The sequence below is a fragment of the Rhea pennata genome, chromosome 1 (assembly GCF_028389875.1).
Source record: "Rhea pennata isolate bPtePen1 chromosome 1, bPtePen1.pri, whole genome shotgun sequence".
NCBI classification, from domain to species: domain Eukaryota; kingdom Metazoa; phylum Chordata; class Aves; order Rheiformes; family Rheidae; genus Rhea; species Rhea pennata.
The window spans coordinates 101,968,064-101,986,058 of NC_084663.1; the positions used below are offsets into that span (position 1 = coordinate 101,968,064).

The 17,995-nt window shown below is 39.7% G+C and overlaps 1 protein-coding gene across 1 annotated transcript in view; it reads left to right on the forward strand.

The window, feature by feature from the left end:
- CRYBG3 (crystallin beta-gamma domain containing 3) overlaps positions 1-17,995 on the forward strand; it is a 94,102-nt gene that overhangs the window by 64,105 nt on the left and 12,002 nt on the right. The window contains exons 13-17 of the mRNA XM_062574267.1: positions 2,038-2,180; positions 5,817-5,943; positions 6,960-6,992; positions 11,302-11,411; positions 11,890-12,016. Of these exons, the coding sequence (XP_062430251.1) occupies positions 2,038-2,180; positions 5,817-5,943; positions 6,960-6,992; positions 11,302-11,411; positions 11,890-12,016 (540 nt within the window). The remainder of the gene's footprint in view (positions 1-2,037; positions 2,181-5,816; positions 5,944-6,959; positions 6,993-11,301; positions 11,412-11,889; positions 12,017-17,995) is intronic.

The window sequence follows — 17,995 nt, forward strand, 5'->3', positions numbered from 1 at the left end:
CAACGATGCTGCCGAGAGCCGGGGTGGGTATGGCGTGCTTTATTCGCTCTGTGTCAGCACCAGCTCTGCCGGGCGTGGGTTAGCGCTATGCAAAACGAGTCGAGTGTTCCTGCACCACAACGCTCAACGTTACAGATTCCTGGAGAGCATATTAACGCTTAACAAAATCCGAGCCGCATTCCTGCACGTGTGCCAGTAACAGCAATTGAGGCTGAGGCATGAATTTAATTTCCGGACAAATCGGAAAGGTTTCTTCATCACCCACGAAAAGGGGGTTGCTGCAATCCACCCTCCCCATCCGCTGGTAAAGGTGCAGATGTGTGTAAACATACTGCAAGAGCTGTTTGGTTTTTGTTGCCTGAATATTTCTGATGCTGTATACTGTGAATTGTCACAAGCTCTAACGTGGGGATTCGGGGAGTGTTTTGACAGGAGAGATTGAAAGGTCTTGTAAAATTGAATTTTCCAGCGTACTGCCAGCTCTGTTGCTGGTGTCTGTGTTGGATACACTGGAGTCAAAGGCAGGGCATGTTCCTGAGGGGGCACGGTGGTTTGTTCTGTGTGCTGCTTTGGGGGCCAACTGCACTCACAGTTTTCTCACACAGTGTGTCAAATGGGAGAATCTGTTGAGCAGGTGTTCGCCAGTGGTTATTGTGGGCAGAAAAGAGCAAAGCTTCTGAATCTGTTTCAGTGAAGCTAAATATGTTGTCTTCAGAGTTTTCCCTCAAATGTTTTCTCTTTCTGCCTTATCTTGAAAGTCCGTTATTAAATATTTCTTACATTGCTTATTGTACAAGAAGCTGCAGTGAAAATTAAGGGAGGAAAAATAACTGAATTTGAAATGTGTTTTAAATATAATTCCAATTGTGGGTGTATTTTAGTATTTTATCTTTATTTATAGAAATGATGTACAGATTTGATCTAAATGGCTTCTCAGAAACTCTTATAGCATACTTACTTTAGGACTGTTAAGTCAGTTGGGTTTCATTTGCACTAACCCTGCACTAGTATTTTCTAAAAAGTAATCTGAAACGACTGCTGTTGTTCTTAACGATTAAACCAGGCCTGGCACTTTCATTTCTAATGTATACCTGGAATAAGTGCAAATGTTGACAGGGAAAACATTTTTACTACAAAATTTGTGTTGTGACTTTTTAGCTTCCTGTAAATGATTCAATGAAGTTGAGCCTCATTGTGTTCGCTCTTCAATTGGTGTTCATCATGACTGAATCTACAGTGGCATGGTCTCCTTTACAGAGCCTGTGAAAAGGTTCACCCGACACAAAGTGAATAGATTGGTGTTCTCTGTTTTCCCAAACAGTGAGTGAACTGTGTGCATAAAATTGTCAAGTGGTTAAAAAGCTGGATATGTTGGATATTTAAACTCAAATTTAAATAGTCTAAAGCTATGCACTTAATATAGTTAAGCAACTATGCCAGCAAAAGTAAAGCAATGTCACCCAGTGTCACAAGAGAGAATGTGAGAAAGTGATACGAAAGTTATTTTATTGCTCTAGTGATCAGTTCTATTACAAATGCATCCAAAAACTACAGACCCTTTGGGGTGGAAAAATGATCTCTGTTTGCCCAGGTGTTGCCAAGACTTGTCCTCTCTGAGATTACTGGTTTGTCACTGGGAAGGAGAAGGAGAATTTGATCTAAAAGGTTAAAGTCATGGAAAATACTTGGAGTAGTCATTTATGAAGCTGTTGGAAGGTCACTGCTCAGTCACCAACCTATCTCTTCCTGAAGCAGGCATCTTTGCACCTCGGTCATCCTCTCAAAAGGATAGTGCTCAGGGGGGAAAGTGGGCTTTTTGTTTCAGTGGAAACCACTGAAGGCAGTATCAGGATGCATAAATCGACAGGCTTTCAGTTAAGTTCTTTAATATCTGAATCTCCCTTAAAGATGCAGGCAAGGGACTTCATTGTTTTTTAAAATGTTACCTCTCAGAATGTAATTCTTTTCCAAAATATTTTACATTAAATGTTGAAGAACTGTGACAGCCTGTCTCCTAACTCCTCTGCTGTCTCTTAGGATTTCATAGAATCATCAGTGACACTTTTTCAGTCTGATGATGAAGACGAGAAAGCGTTGGATATTGTCAATGAAGAAATTCCTGATTTGGAGCAGGCTGGATTTGGCCCAGAGACAAGATCGATTCTTGTGAGAAACGGAGTGTAAGTCTACCAAAATGCATGAATAGAAGTATTAAGTGACATTTTTGTGCATGGCTGTTTTAGGTATATGTTTGACAGAATATATTTCACATAGTACAAAAGATGGTGATAACTATCTGGGGGAGAGCACTGTTTCTTTCTGTTTCCTTGGCAAGTGAAGAAAATATCTCGCTGTCTTCTCACGCCTATAACTTCATTTGGATCTAGGTCCGCTCTTTAATAGAGAAGGTTTGGGATATCGCTAGAGAGATTACACAGACTGTAGTGTATATATGAGCTTTGGCAATAATACAATGCTACTGTGCTAGAGAAGAGGGATTTTAGGTATGCTAAGAACTGGGATAACTTTTTAGACATGTGGGGGGCCTGTACAGAAAGGACAGGCTGTGTCTTCATCATAACAAAGTCAGGCTATTGGCTCTGAAAGTTAAAATACTTCAGTTTTATACAGACTCATTAAACCAGAAGCTGGAGGTTAAACCAACAGGTATGGAAAAGTACCTGTTTCAGGCTGATGCAACCTGCAGGGCGGATTTGGCTCATGTTCAGTGTGCCTTTGTGAGGTTCGGGAGGGAAATAAACAGCACCACTGTTTATATAAATAAAGAAGGCAAATTAGATTGCCTGCAATGTTAGTTGACAGGCACATGCAGTATTAATTGATGGAACAGGGCAAAACTTACAAGTGCTTCCATACTAATGCTGGAATACTGAAAATCAATATCAGAGGTCTAGATTGCTTGGCATCAGATGAAGGCTCTGATATAGGCATCATTTCAGAGACCTGGAGGAAGGATAAACAGATCGATAGAGTTGCGAGGCTACCAACTCTATAGGACTGACAGAGCAGCTGTATAAGCAAGGGACTGGTACTGTACGTCAAGGATGATACCAACTGTTACAAAATTAAAAATACTATAAGCAAAAAAACACTATGGAATTATGCGTGTGGAAATTTCATATTTTAAGAATAATTTTAAAAGTGTAATATTAGCATTGTCATAACTACCCTGATCAGGATGGTAATAGGGATCAGGAAACGTTAAGCGAGTTAAAAGCAGCTTTAAACTGACGACAAGTAGCGATAGTGGGAGATTTCAGCTGCTCACAAAGAGCCTGGATGTCAATGTCTCATGAGGATTACATGTGAGGATAATATGGGTGAATGCCAAAAGTGACTGCTTTCTAAATGAGCCAGTCTTACAACCCAGAAGAAGAAGTTCTGTGTTGGATTGAGTTGGTGAGAGCACTTGAGGGGGAAGATATGAACATGGCAGTCAAGGCCCATCAGGCCAAACAGAGAGGCCCAGTTAATTCTTTGTAGCCGTTGTTCCTTCCTGTTGAAGATGTTGGGGAGGTTCCCACAAGCTATGGCACTTTGTAGCAGACAGATTGGAGAAGTTAGTCAATCCAAACTGAATATCGGGTAGTATTTGGTCACATAAACAAGCCCTGACAAAGCTCGAATGTGGAAGTGCAGAGCTGCTGGCCAATGTGTGTACCTCCTCATTGCAAATGGCCTCTGTGCTAGAGGTCTGGTAGATTGCCAACATAACTGCATCCACAAAAAGAGCTTAGAAGGGGGGTCCTGGGAACTACAAGCTAATGAGTCTGACTTCTGTCTGCGGTGAAATGGCAGAATCTATGATAAGATCACGTATTGCATGGATAATCATGGTTGTTAGGGAGGGAGTCAATGTGGCTCTGTAAACAGAAATCTTGCCCTGCTAATCCTGTGGTTCTCTGTGAAAGAGTTGATAAGCATGTGGATTAAAGAAGGTCCAATGGACATAGTGTTTCTTTTTCTTACTTCCTCTTTTCTTTCTTTCTTTCTTTCTTTTTTTCTTTTTTAATTCCTTTGACTAAAACCAGAGTTTATTAAAGAAATAGGTTGGACAAAATTGGAAGAAAAGTTCTTTCATGGACTGGAAGTTGCCTAAAGGGTAGGAAGCAAAGTACAGGGTTTAGGGGGCACCTTTAAGGATGGAGGAGAGTCATCAGTGGTGTTTCTCAGGTACAGATGATGAGTGAATTTATTCAATCATATGTTTTTTGGGAAACTTCAGTAATGTAGAAAAGGGAGGCAAACAGTGAAATCTCCAATTTTGCAGATGATACTGAGTTTTTCTAGGTAGTCGAAGGCCATGCCAATGGTGAGGAACTCCAGAAGAGTCTCCTGAAATTGAGCAGGAAAAAAAAAGTAGCAGAATGCTTCAGAGTAGATGAATGTGTAGTAATACACATAGCAAAAAGTAATCTCAAATGTACTAAATGGAAAACTGGGAGCTCTAACTCAGGAATGAGGGTTTTTGGAATCATTGTTGACAGCTCTGAAAAAAATGGCTTGATGTGCAGTGGCAGCAAGAGAAGTCATCAAAATCATGGTGTTGGGAGGAAGGAGCATTAAGACAATAGCTAGGGCAGAGGATGTCATTTTCCACTTTGTAAAACTGTTTTGCACGCACATCTCTAATACTGTGTGTAGTTCCACTCCATGTATCTCAAGAAGAACATAGGGGAAGATGCAAAGGAAAGCAATGATCAAAGGAGTGGAACAGCTGCTCCATAGGGAGGAACTGGAAAGGCTGGGATTCTGCAGTCTGAAGAAGAGAAGGCTGAGAAGGTGTGACTGATCAACAATAAACTCTGCTCTGACAGGAGGGATAAAATTGAGATTTACAAAATTGTGAAGGTAGTGGACAAGCTTAATGCAGAAATGTTCAAAATCCTGCAGTACAGTAATTAGAGATGCTCTATGAAATTAATTGAAGATAGTGTAAAACAATTTAGAAAGGAGAGGAAAAAGCTTATAGACCTTTCTTAGACAAAAGGGTAGTAGATTTCTGGAACTTGCTGCCAGAGGTGGCTGTGAGAGCAGACAACATCAGGACATTCAAAAAAGATTAGACAAATTTATGACAAGCAGATTGATAAATGAATACTGAAGGGACTAGGCAAGGAGGTGATCTCTAGCTTCCCCAATATAACAGTCCTGGATGCTGGGCGACCCCAGAAAGTGCCCATCTTCTCCCTAACTAGCCTCAATGTATTTCTGCCACTACTAGAGCCAGCGAGATGCAAACAGCCCATAGACCATTGGTCTCACACAGTGGGGCATTTCTTACGTTCTTCAGTCATGACATGGGAAGCGGAGTTGGAGAAGTTTGAATTGCAAATCATTGCAAGCTTTTCTCTTTATCTCACCCTGTCAAAGCTTCCTCATTTGTTTCTCTTATACCATTTTTCTTAAAGAAATCCAACTGGAAAAGTTGGAAGAAAGCCCTGTCTGGGAGGATGCTGAACAAGTAACAATTGAGCTGAGATAGATTCAAAAACTTGTCAATCAAGTATCTTTCCTTTGGGCTTCTAAGCGATGCATCAGCTCATGCTGAAAATATATTTGATGGAAGTCAGAGACCTAAGGTGTTTGTTTCTTAAAGTAAGGTTTGCAAAGTAAAAGCAGGAGATCAAAGGTGTGAAAATTACGTGCTTCTTATCAGGTTTGATGTTACGTTTCTATCAGATGGACTTAGCATGTAAATACTCTACAGAAAATTGTTCCAACTCATTAACAGTCCTATCTAATTATACTGAAAAATTTAATGTCTCAAGTTTATTTTTTGTGTCACTCACCAGGTGGGTTGCCTATCAACAGAAATATTTCTGTGGAGAACAATATGTATTGGAGAAAGGAAAATACAAGTGTTTCTTTGACTGGGGAGGATCCAATAAAATTATCATGTCAATTCGCCCTCTTAAGTTGGTGAGTTACCAGAATTTATGAAGGGGAAAACTTCAAAGAAATAAGACCTTTGGAGTTCTGAGAATACAATAATGTTATAATACAGGTTGTACTGTTTAATCATTTTGCCTGGTCACTTGGAGACAAGGTAAAGATCCTTGTGGATTGACACACAATGAAACCGTTTGCTGTGGAGACCAAATCTACTTTTTTTTGAAATACAAACTCTGCATGTCTCTATCTTTTGATGAGAAAATTGCTAGGGAAAGTTAGAGGAGAACTTCCTTTTGGCAGATGTGTTCATGAAAAGGGATACTCTGGTCTGGAAAGATTAATTTACCATAAAACACAGTAACTTCCTAAATTCCTAATTGATAATGGATTTAAAAATACTTGAATATGTATCTATCCTATATTATTCCTGCATAGCAGAGCTTTGGGTTTATTTGTTTATTTTGTCTTTTACTAAAATATTTTTAATGCATGGTGAATGTAAAACAGGAAATATTTTAAATCCATTATTATATCAAAGGTAGTACAACTTGCCCAAGTCGATTAGCTCCAGAACTGTTAAAACCTTAATGCAAAATAGGAAATCCCCAGTAATGAATATATAATAAATGATACTGCTGCACCAAAAATAGAAAAGGAATAAAACATTTAACCTTATTTTGAAGTGTCCTTGTCAGAAGAGGTGCCTCAATCTCCTGTCCTCATGAATTGTCTCTTCTTTTAAGAATTAGACTTAAAAATAAATGCAGAGAAATTTACATGGACTCTAATCTGTGTTTCATGAGCTAATTAACATTTATGCAACTTTCATGTATTGTAAAGGACTGAATAACCAGGGAGGTAACCGTGAACCTATAGGCAGCCAATGAGAGAGACTGGGAGAAAAGAAATGTGCCAAGAGATTAGGAAATATGTGTCTTTCTGCGCTTGAATTATTAATTAACAAGTTTCAGGAATTTGATGCATCTTCTAGGGAGCTAACTGTAATTATTTATTTGTATGTATGTATGTATGTATTGTTGCAGGAACCACTTGGAATGGATGAGCCTCCACATTTGGTATGTCATATTATATAATCGTCTCTTGTACTAAACAACATTTAATAATCAAACACGGGTAATGTTGAATTTCCTGCTGCGTTACTTTGAATGAATATCTGAGTATTATCATTTCTGTACTGCAGAGCATTGCTTGAGGAAGCTGGTAGATGCATAAAGGCTAAGTTTACTGCTGTTTTTTTGTTTCAGTCCAGATCACACCCTTTAGTGTTCTGTCCTCAAAAATGCAAGTAGTTCGGTAGGTTTTGAGTGACTTTGGATCTTTATAGCTATTTATTTTCCTATGCTTGTCTTTCTGTTTCTGGAAACTTGCTATCATACGCCTTTATTTCTTTGTGTAACATCTATTCTTTCCATTCTTTTATGCTACATCTGATTTGTCACTGTCTTGTTCATTTATGAGGTGAAGTATAGATTTCAGAGAATTCAACTGCGCTCTTCAAACCTGCAGATCTATCAGCAGCAGAGGCTTTTTTTTTTAATCTGATATCATGGTAATGCTGCACTGAATAGTCTCCCAAGAATGCATAGCCCCTACAAGTAGGTCCCAGCTTGCTCTGTGCTTCCCTTTTCCTCACACTAATTTATGACCTTAGCTGAACGTATTCTGGTTATAACAAATCTGTGAGGCATCTCTTCTATGATACAGTCTTAACAATTTCCCTGAAAGTTGTGTCTCACGAGTAGACGATTTATAAAGAGGTTGCTATGATTTACTTTTAGCTTTAAAAAATGAGTTTGTTCAGGTTTGTGTGCTTTTGGTCCTTATCTGATAAGCTTATGTTCCATTAATATACCTTTCTGGTGTCCCTCTGAATCAAAAACCTGCTCTAAATGTTTGTGCTCATCACGAAGCATGGTCTGTGTCTCCAATATTCTGTTTCAGCAGGGTTGTCCTTGGTTCCTGTATTTGTAATTTGTTTTTTTTTCCTTTTCTCTGTTGTTGTTATACTGCTCTCTCTGTGTTGTTCCCTAAGTTAAGCAAGTTTAGAAAACTTTGAGTAAGCATGACATTTTTCAAAAGAAAGGGTCTTTAGTGCTCAATAAGCATGGGAAGTATATACCTTGTGTTACTTAGTGCAGGTTGACCCCTTCTTTTTCTCTAAGAATATTTTAGTTCTAACATCTTACGGTTAACCCAGGACTACAGGAAATGTTTCCTGTCTGAAGACATAATTGGTGTATTATTTTAGTCTTAAACATTGATTTCCTGTCAAACCTATTCATACAGTACTTTGTGGCCAAATCCAAAACCTTTCAAGTACTTTCACAATGAGGCCTTGGTAAATGATACCAGATAAAATAACTGACTTGGATGAAACTAGTGGGATTCTAATAGTCATAGATATTTATTTTTCTCTATCTTCAACCCTTCAACTTTTTCAGGATGTTCCAAAAGCTATTCTTTGAGTACTTTAAGCAAATTTTGCATATCTTTAAGATACAGACAGTTAAGACATCGAACCTGGATTCATTTTAAAACCTTTGAAGTTTTAATTAGTTGTGCTTTGTAGTCATACTAACTTCCAGTGATATGTCAAGAAATCCATCTATTTATATCTGTGTGTGTATGGATGTATATTTATGTATTTACATATATGCGCATACATGTACACACTTACCTATAAATATTGCCATATACCAGATTGTATTTTTTCTCTTGTTTTCTCTGATAGCAGTCTTATGTTAGGAAAATACTTTTTAAAAATTGGTCTTATCACAACATTGGTTTTCAAAGGATTCTGTTCTGAAGATCAGGAAGGAAGAACATCATGTTGATATAGTTCTTGTTAGGAGCTGAAATATTTTATTGTAAGTTTTTGTGTGGAAACATGTTATCAGTTAGGATAAGTAAACTACAGTGTTTCCTATTTTTCCTATATTTCCTATAGTTTTCCTATTAAAAGTTAAATAAAGCACTTTCCATATATGTGGCTGTCTCTTAGCCTGGAACTTCAAAACATGGTGCATATGAGCTGGCAGATCCTTAAACTTCCTGGGTTTTGATCCTTTTACAACCTGTATCCCCAGTATTTTTGAATGATTCTCCCACCTGAATTAAGGGAACCATGCTCGCTATCTACATGAGTGTCTTTAGTCCAGCGTAGGGCTATGAAGATGATCGGAGGGCTGAAGCACCTGCCCTGTGAGGAACGGCTGCGAGAGCTGGGCCTGTTCAGCCTGGGGAAGAGAAGACTGAGGGGGGATCTTATCAATGTGTATAAGTATCTGAAGGGAGGGTGTCAAGGGAACGGGGACAAACTCTTTTCCGTTGTCCCATGTGACAGGACAAGAGGCAATGGGCAGAAACTGAAGCACAGGAAGTTCCGCCTGAGCATGAGGGGGAATTTCTTCCCTGTGAGAGTGACAGAGCACTGGCACAGGCTGCCCAGAGAGGCTGTGGAGTCTCCTTCTCTGGAGATCTTCAAGGCCCACCTGGATGCAAGCCTGTCTAACATGCTCTAAGTGACCCTGCTTGAGCAGGGAGGTTGGACTAGATGATCTCCGGAGGTCCCTTCCAACCTTACTGATTCTGTGATTCTATGATTCACTGGCTGTTTTTTCCAGTTATTCTTCAGCTTAAGAAACTCAACTCTGAAAACTTCTGGTAACAACCCCGACCTATCACTTCTGCCATGCTCATTTATAAATTAAGTACATACAATGGAAGACTGTCTGAAGTCATCAATTCTAAAAAGCTTTTAATTTTATTCTTTAAAAGAAGAAAGCCCAGTGAAAGCAAAGCCTCTTTCATTAGCAGTTGACTTGTACAGATAAATTAGGAAGCAGAGATGACTGCTATGATAACTTGTGTTTATATTTTCAACACGCTATCTATTGACTTTTTAGGATGTGAAATGTCATTTAGTAATGTCAACCCTGATAAAGTATAGGTAGCTGCAGTCTGAGGCTAATTGCAGGTATGCAGAATCAGTATTTTATCTCAGCTTCTATCAAATAACTATCATTCATAATTTGATATATTCTGCAAAAATGAGTAATAAAGCCTTTTTAAGTGTTGCAAAGCATCTGACCTATGGAGAAAAAGCAGAATATGTATTCCTTTATAAAGGGATTTGATACAAGTATATAAAGGAACTGCCTAATTAAAGCTCAAATAGGTGCTTTGTGACATAGCAGTGCAATTGCATTTACAGAAAAATCAGTTATGCTGTGTCCATCATATTGTAGCTGCTTTGTGTTTTCCAATTTGCAGTTACATCAAGGCCAGATTAAGTCTTTCTTGTTCTTTCTAACAGGAAATGTACTCATTTCTTTTCAAAACATAAGACTGAGATTTTCCATAAAATCATTTGCTAATATTTGTGTTTGGCCTTTGCAGTCTGTATTGGCAAAAGCATTTGATTTCTTTTCCTTGGCAGGAAGCTAGGCCAATTTGGGGCATGAAGGGGGAAGTAGCTCTTGCAACAGCCATAGTCTTTTTCCTTCCAATACAGAACATGAGCTGTTTTCTTGATGTAGTCAAATGTTTCATTCTCTTTCAGCCCATTTTTCAGGCCTTAAAGTGAAATTCACCTCAGCGGCAGCCCAAGGATACAGAATTCACAATTATTTCACCGGAGATTTATTATATCTATACATAAACACACACACACACGTGTGTGTGTGTGTGTATATGTGTGTGTGTATATATATATATATAAAAATTCAATACTTTCAACCATCTTGACTTTCAGGGTGAGTTGAACACGTTATTGATGGGACATAGTTCAATGTGGCTTCAAGTTCTTCACTGAGACATGTAAAAATAACTTAGTTAAACTTGAAAAGTTTGTACTGCATCTGCCAGTCTGTGCCCAGTTCCCCCAGAAATTCTGCTAGTTTTTGAATAAGAAGCTCTCTGCAGTCATTGTGGTCACAGGAGATTTCACGGTACTTTGTTAGTCATATTCCCACATCTTTTGCCCAAAATTTGCTTCTGTTTTTTGGAGCAGTGGATTGTCGAGCTCTGCCAAGGGTTAGCTGCAGTTCAGGAGTACCTCCCAGGGAGAACAACATCCCTCAGTCCTTGCATCACTCCTGACGCAGTTGAACTTAGGCTTGCTCCCCCTGCATCTTTGGGGAACATCCAGAATCTGGCCCAGAGACTATGCCACACAAGGTCTTTCTAAAAGGAAAGTAGCAGTAGAAATATAAAAGATTCTTCTACTGAGAATTCATTCTACCTACTATGTCTTTGTGAATTGGGTGGATTTTTCTCCAAGACTGCTGCTATCTCTGTTTACATTAATGATAATAAGTTTGCTTCCCTTCTAGTCATCGATTTTGTTTTGTTTTGTTCTTTTAGCTCAAAGCTTTCAGTAATACACATTTCCAAGGAGCATGTATAGATTTCACAGCAGAAGTTTCTGATTTTACATCATTCATACCATGTTCTTTTAAGGTTCTTCGGGGATGGTAAGTCTGTTGTTTTACATGCCACCATTTTCAGGGTTATTTGTTTATTTCTACTAAATTTCAGATAGTCAAATGTGCATAACATGCTCTCATCCTATTCCATTGTGTTAGACCCTTGTCTTGCAGCGCATTTCAGTAGCTGTTGTCTTGTTGTTGGTTTGGATATTATGCATTTTGCTTTCCCGGTGGGAATTTTACACTGTTACTGTGATTTTTAGCTTCAGTTAGAAATATCTTCATTGCATTTCTGCTGTTTGACACTGGAACTGAGGAACTGAGATTTCTATACCACGCGATTTGGTTTTTCTACTTTGGCTGCTTTGTCACACAGCCTTTTGATTCACCTTACAACCTTTAACAGAAAAAACAAACAAAATTTTTATTCCTTATCCTCTTAGAAATTACTACATCTTGAAAATGCTTGCCATTAATAAGCAGTTAGAACAGCTAATCTTTTTCTGTTACATTATTCTTACAGTTGGCTCCTGTATTGCCAAGGGGAAATTACTGACAATCAATGTGTGCTGGAAGAAGGCCTCTACCCTGACCTCGCTTCCTGTGGCTGCCCCACTGCTTCAATCAAGTCCCTCAAGCCTATTGAATATGTAAGCACTTGCCTGAAAAAAACAAGTTTTGGAACTCTTTTCCTAGTCAGACGTCCGCAAGGGATTGCGTTAAGCCAACTCCTGCTCGGGAAAAGGAGCAAAGTTTGTTTTCTTGGCTTATGGGATTTGGGGTTTGGAGCAGGTCAGGCCACGTGCACATGTGCATGCATTCGCCTGTAAGCACACACTCTATGTGTGGGTCTGCGAGCTTGTGTACTCTGTTTTGTGTAAGCTGGATTGATTGGTGCTTTTCTGACTGGTCTTTATAAAACAGCCCAACAAACTTAGTATGCAGCAGGATGTTGCTTTTTGTTATGCCCTCTTAGGGTATGGGGCTTCCTTTTTTCAACCTCCTACAGCCAAAGTTCGATCTTAAAGCAAAGTACACACTGAAGAGGTATAAAAAGTGAAACTAGAAGGTAGTATATGTAACAGTGTTTAATTTACTAACTATTTTGCAGAAATATAAAATATGGTTTACCCTTCCTAATGAATCTCAAATTATGGGTCAATGAATAATACTATATAAATAACAATATATATGTATTAGATGTGTGGCATGTGAGCTGTGTATGAGGCATCGGGTAAGTTTGATCCAGGCTTGTTTCCAGCCATCCACTTTCTTGGTGACTTCTAAGATGTAGGACAAGCCCTTATTATGTATGCACACTATCTTCATGTGACTTTCAACTCACGTTGAGTATAATACCCAAGCACACATCTTTGCCTACAATCAAGAGACCAGTTGTAGCAGAAAGGCAAGATAAGAGGTCATTTACGACGAGGAAATTGGATATGATTGCAGGTACTATTCAGCGCAAGATAGATCTAGGTTTTTTGGATCCCGCTGTAGTTTTTCCATGCACATGATGTATGTATCTGGAGTCTTGTTGTCATGTCTGTGCTTTTGTTCCCTATCTCAGTGTGCTTCTACTCAAGGGACATAAAATATAAGCTGTCCATAACACTTTCAGTAGAACAGAAGCAAACAGCTGCTGTGTCCACTGCTCTGGAGCACTGGCCAACTTCTCCAAAACTCCTCTTCCTTTCCTGGTCACAGAAATCAAACTCAGTCCGTGTGATGTTTCCCCTTCATTGTAACTCTTACAAAATCAGGCTTTAGAAATTACTCAGTTTGCAATTTCCTTCAAGTATTAAAGTTCTTTTTGTATTAGTGAGCAGATTAAAAAAAAAAAAAAAAGCACTGAAAGGCACTTGTTTGATGGAAAGGATGTATGCCTCGAGGCTGAGAGCTAGTCCCTCTGCAAGGATTAACAGAGGTAGTTGCTTTGACTTGCTTTGACTGCTGCCTTTTCACCTGCTGAGAAACCTGGCTTTCAGATTAAAAATCTGCCTTTCACCTTAGGTCACTGGACTTTGCTCTGCTGAATCAGAATGAAGTTTTGACATGAAATGATAAATCTCATCCAAATCCCCCAGTCTCTAATCTCACAGGGAAGTCACCGTGCAGCTCCACAGAGGAGGATACTGTTGATCACTGAGGGCCAAGCCCTGGGAGAGGTGTGTTTTGGCAGGCTCTGCGGGAAGCTTACGCACATCTTCCTGCGCTTTAGTGGCTTGCACCTTTAGTTCAGATCTTCTCTCGCAAACAGGAGCCCTTGTATTTCACAAAACGCAGGGTTAAAATGCTATTGAACCGCACCTGTTTTACAAATAGAAATGCGCTCGTCGGCCCCTAACACACTGTGTGTGCTGACCGCCCAGGATAGCTTTCGGCGACGTTGTTCAGCACGGACGTGATGTTAAGCACACAGCAGCGTGTTTGGTCAGCGGTCAGAAACAGCCGTAGTCAGTTCGGTGCATTGTCCGCAGTGCACTGTTCTTGGAGCAGAGCCCTGTTTCTTACGAGATACTTCTGTTAGCTCATTCAAGAGAGCAGCAAGCGTATTCCCAAATGAAATTGTTGTGTAGTTTTATTGTGTTGCTCTATTGTGCCGTTGGGAACCCCTTCCTTTGTCCAGCTTTAAATACCAGACCAATTTCAGACCTGAGGTGTGTATCTCAATAGCTCCCGCGTACGAGGGAGAATGGTTAACCCCGATGTCAAGCCCTGCGCTCGCGTGTTCACCTGCTCTCCTGTAAGTGAGATGTATCTGCTGCAAGAGCAGCTGTTGGAGGGACTCTTCAGCCTGGGAAACAGGCACTGCTTCAGTTTATAATGTTTCTACACCTCAGGTGTTGCCTAGAAGTAGAGTCCGGTCTGTGGAGTGTGTGGCACTCGCAAAGGAAAAAATTACATCTTTAGCAATACAAAGGACCTTAGCCATTACCTAGAGAGGTAATAGTAACTCACTACCAACCTTTAAAACCTCTCTAATTCATTGACAGGTGTAGATGTGGTCCAACTGTAATTTTTGGAAGTTGATCATTTCAACCAGTCCCTTCCAAATTTGATTTTGATGCAGCCAAAATGTTTTGATGATACAGATCCCATTGAGCAAACCGTTTTAGTGGAGGAAAATGAGATTTTTTTTTTAGGAAAGTAAACTTTGAGATTTTATTTTGAAAACTGCCAAAAACATAATTTGTTTGTTTAAGAGCTTAGTCACATAATAAAATGAAAAATGTCATTCAAAACACTCAGGACAATTAGAAAAAAAATGCTTTCAAAGCAACACAAAATGACTTTGGATGGGAAAACAATTTCAACTAGAGGTAGTCTGATTACTGTCCCAGTGTTTTAAGTTGGCTGACTTTTGTTCTAACTTTTAGCTCTTGGAGGGGGTGTTCTTCAGGAACTGAAAAGCAAAGTTTTGTTCATTCAAATATGACATACTGCTCTGCCCCCTCCTCCATATTTCCCACAAAATTCAAATTATCCTGCTTCCACTTTGGTTGTTTCCCCATATATGTCCTGCCAGTGTTGCAGAATTAAGCACACCTTTGGAAACCAAGTTTCCTCTGATGCTTTTTTCAGGAAGTAGCACAGTAAAAATCAGTCTGGGTTCATAAAGAGAGCAGGGAAAGTGTTTTTTTAATCCCAGACAATGTTGTTTCAGTCCTCAGAGTGTGGTAGATGTTGGTATGGACTTTTTTTTCCTTTTCTTCAGGCGTGGATGGATTGAGCTATGTTAATGTCTGTGTTAATGTAAGATATGTTTTTGAAATGCCCTAAATTGAATTGAGAGATTGAAATTTGTATCCCTTTATCTGCTTCTCTTTCTACTGTCTTCAGAAAGGAAGGCAAGAAATAGTTACAGGAACCTCTCTCCCTTCTTGGCTTAGTTGCTGAGGCACATAATACTCAAAGTAAATGTTTATGAGGTCCTCTTGTATTTTTTTTCCTGCTCTTCCGTTTCCCTCAAATTCAGAGTGGACTATGGCATCCTGGGAATTTTTAAGAAAAGCCAGGGGTTAATGAGAGGTTAACCAGAAGGTCCTAAGCATATCTGTAGCTTGAAAACAAGAAAAAAGTATTCTTTGTTTTCAGTAGTCTGGGAAGAAAAACAGTATGGCAGTACTCATGTACAAAGCTAGGTTGTAAATTGAATAGCAATACGTTATATGGCCTCTGCTGTTGTGGACAGGGTTGCTTCTGAAAGTCTGGGAGATCTTTTTAATATCCAATTTTGTAAGTTGGGAAAGAATGCTGGAAGGTCAATCTCATAGTAATGCATTTCTTCAAGTGAGCAGGCAGCAATACAGTTTGAAAGACCGACTTAGGTTAAAAGGTTGTGTACCTGTGTAGTAGCAGCAGGAACGTTCAAATGCATGTAGTTCACCTGTCATCTTCTCTTTTCATCTGAAAATCCCAAAGCTCTCAAGAAGTGCTCGTTGATGAAATTTCCTGGGATTAATGTTAATATCCACTGTGCAGGCAGGTAAAATCATCGCGCGGGCTAAGGGGTCAGCCTGCACTTGCCACAGAAGTGCAGGTTTCCGTGCCCTGGAGTCAGCAAGGACTCGCCTTGGGCCATGCCAAGAAGTGATGAGGAGGGGAACGTGTGCTGCCTGGCACTCAAGGGCACCCAAAAACACAGCTGGGCTCTTGCGGGGCCACAGTCGCTTGTCACGGCGCCTGTCCAGTGTTTGTCGCTGGAAGAGCATTTACCACGCAACTCTTGGGATGGAGACCCTTCGGAGATGTTGTTACAAAGTAGAGCTCGGCTTTAGCTCTGCCTTTTTGCAGGCATGATATTTTGTAAAACTTCCTATGCTATTTGGTGTAAGTTATACACCAAATAAGTTGTAAGGTATAAGTTATACACCTGGATAAGAATATCCAGGATTGTTGCAGTGAACGCTTAATTTTCCTTGTAAAATGTTAACTTCAGAGTTAAAGTTAAACCAGTCGTATAACTTCTAGATGAGATCTGGGTTGTCGGTTGTGCAACGCTATTCTTTTCTTTTTTGAGGCATTTCTTACTCTTCCTCTGCTCAGTCATGACAATTCCTGCATTTCTTGGTAGCTTATCTTTTCCAAGTTAAATACAGGTGTTAACTAATCTTCCCAGCATTCCCGTGAGGTAAATAATAAAACCAGATACAAAGATTAATTGGCGTTTCCCAGGGCCAGGCAATGAGTCATTTGGTATAGCTGGGACTGGACCTCGGGTGTTGCTGTCTCCCAGCCCAAGCTTCGTTCCCCTCGGGCATCTTTCCCACACGGAGGGGAGTAGCCAGGCAAGCGCAACTTCAGGGAGGACAGCTGTAAATAATAAATTGCAAAAGCCAAGATTGAAAAGTAAGGATATTTGCAGGGATATTGTAGTACAGCTGTTGAAGCACCAGTTAAGCTCTGGTGAATGCCGTCAGCTTAGCAGCAGGGCAGCACGGACTGGCAGTGGGAAGTGCATCAACGCTTGTCAGGAGCCAGTTGCAGTTGTGCTTTCATCTGGTCCCGTATATATTACTTGGGTTTCTTGCTTTGGTTTTATTAGGCTTTCTGATCAAAGTTTGCAAAACCTAAAAAGGTGCAAGGCACAGTATGTTTGGGGTTGAGGGCTTCTCCAGTTGGGATGATTAGAAATAAGTTACGTAAAATTCATAATGAAAGATTATCTATACATTATCCACAGTTGCAGAGTAAAATTAGACTATTTTTTATTATAAACGTGTGTGTGAGCTCACGTGGTTTTCAGTTGTAGCACTGCTTGGTTAGCTTTTGTGTGTCTCTACATTTTATTTCTTTTTAGTAGCTCAGGCATCCAAGCCTTGAAAGGCACATGAAAGGCACATGTTGTGTTAATCTTTAATATGAAATTCTTTTGGCTTGCTTGCTTTCTTTCGTTTTTTAATGACAAAATACAAAAACTCTGTTCTGAATTGCGAAGAATGCCTAGTGCATAGCTTCTCTGGGTCAAGTGAAGGTGGAAGTCACTGAGAGGTATGTTTGAGCTAAGGTGAACTGTGCAAGAGATTTCACCATTTGATTTCCATGGCTTAACTTCCAGTCCCTGAGATAACACTGTGGAGACGGGGGAAAAGCTTTGTCATTAGCGTTGCATCATGCTGTGTATTAACCATAGACTACCATGCCTGTTAAGTAAAGCATATCATGGTATTTAGCAGTTCACAGGGGTGTTCATATCTTCAAATGCTGTGTAAATATAGCCTTCCTTAAATGCTGACCTCTTTAATAAACTTTTGAAGTTTCTCCCTAAACATTGGCATTAAAAGGAAAAAGAAAAGAAACACCAAGACCTTTAAAAACTGTTTTGATTTTGGTTTGAGCAAGGCAGTTCCTTAATGCACAAAGATTGGACTATATATATATACACTATATATATAGTGCTTTGTCATTCTCGTGACTGGCAGGCTTTTCATGGAGGCTGCCATATTTTCCTTGAAATAACTATGAAAGGGGAAGCTAAGGCAATCCTCACCTAGACACAGAGGATGGCACTTCAGCCTGAAAATGGGTGAAAATGCACCTTGGCGCCCTGCAAGGAAGGGTGGCAAGTAAGATGTGTCCGTAAGTAAGTACGGTGGCTTGGCCTTGAAACTTAGCTAGTTACT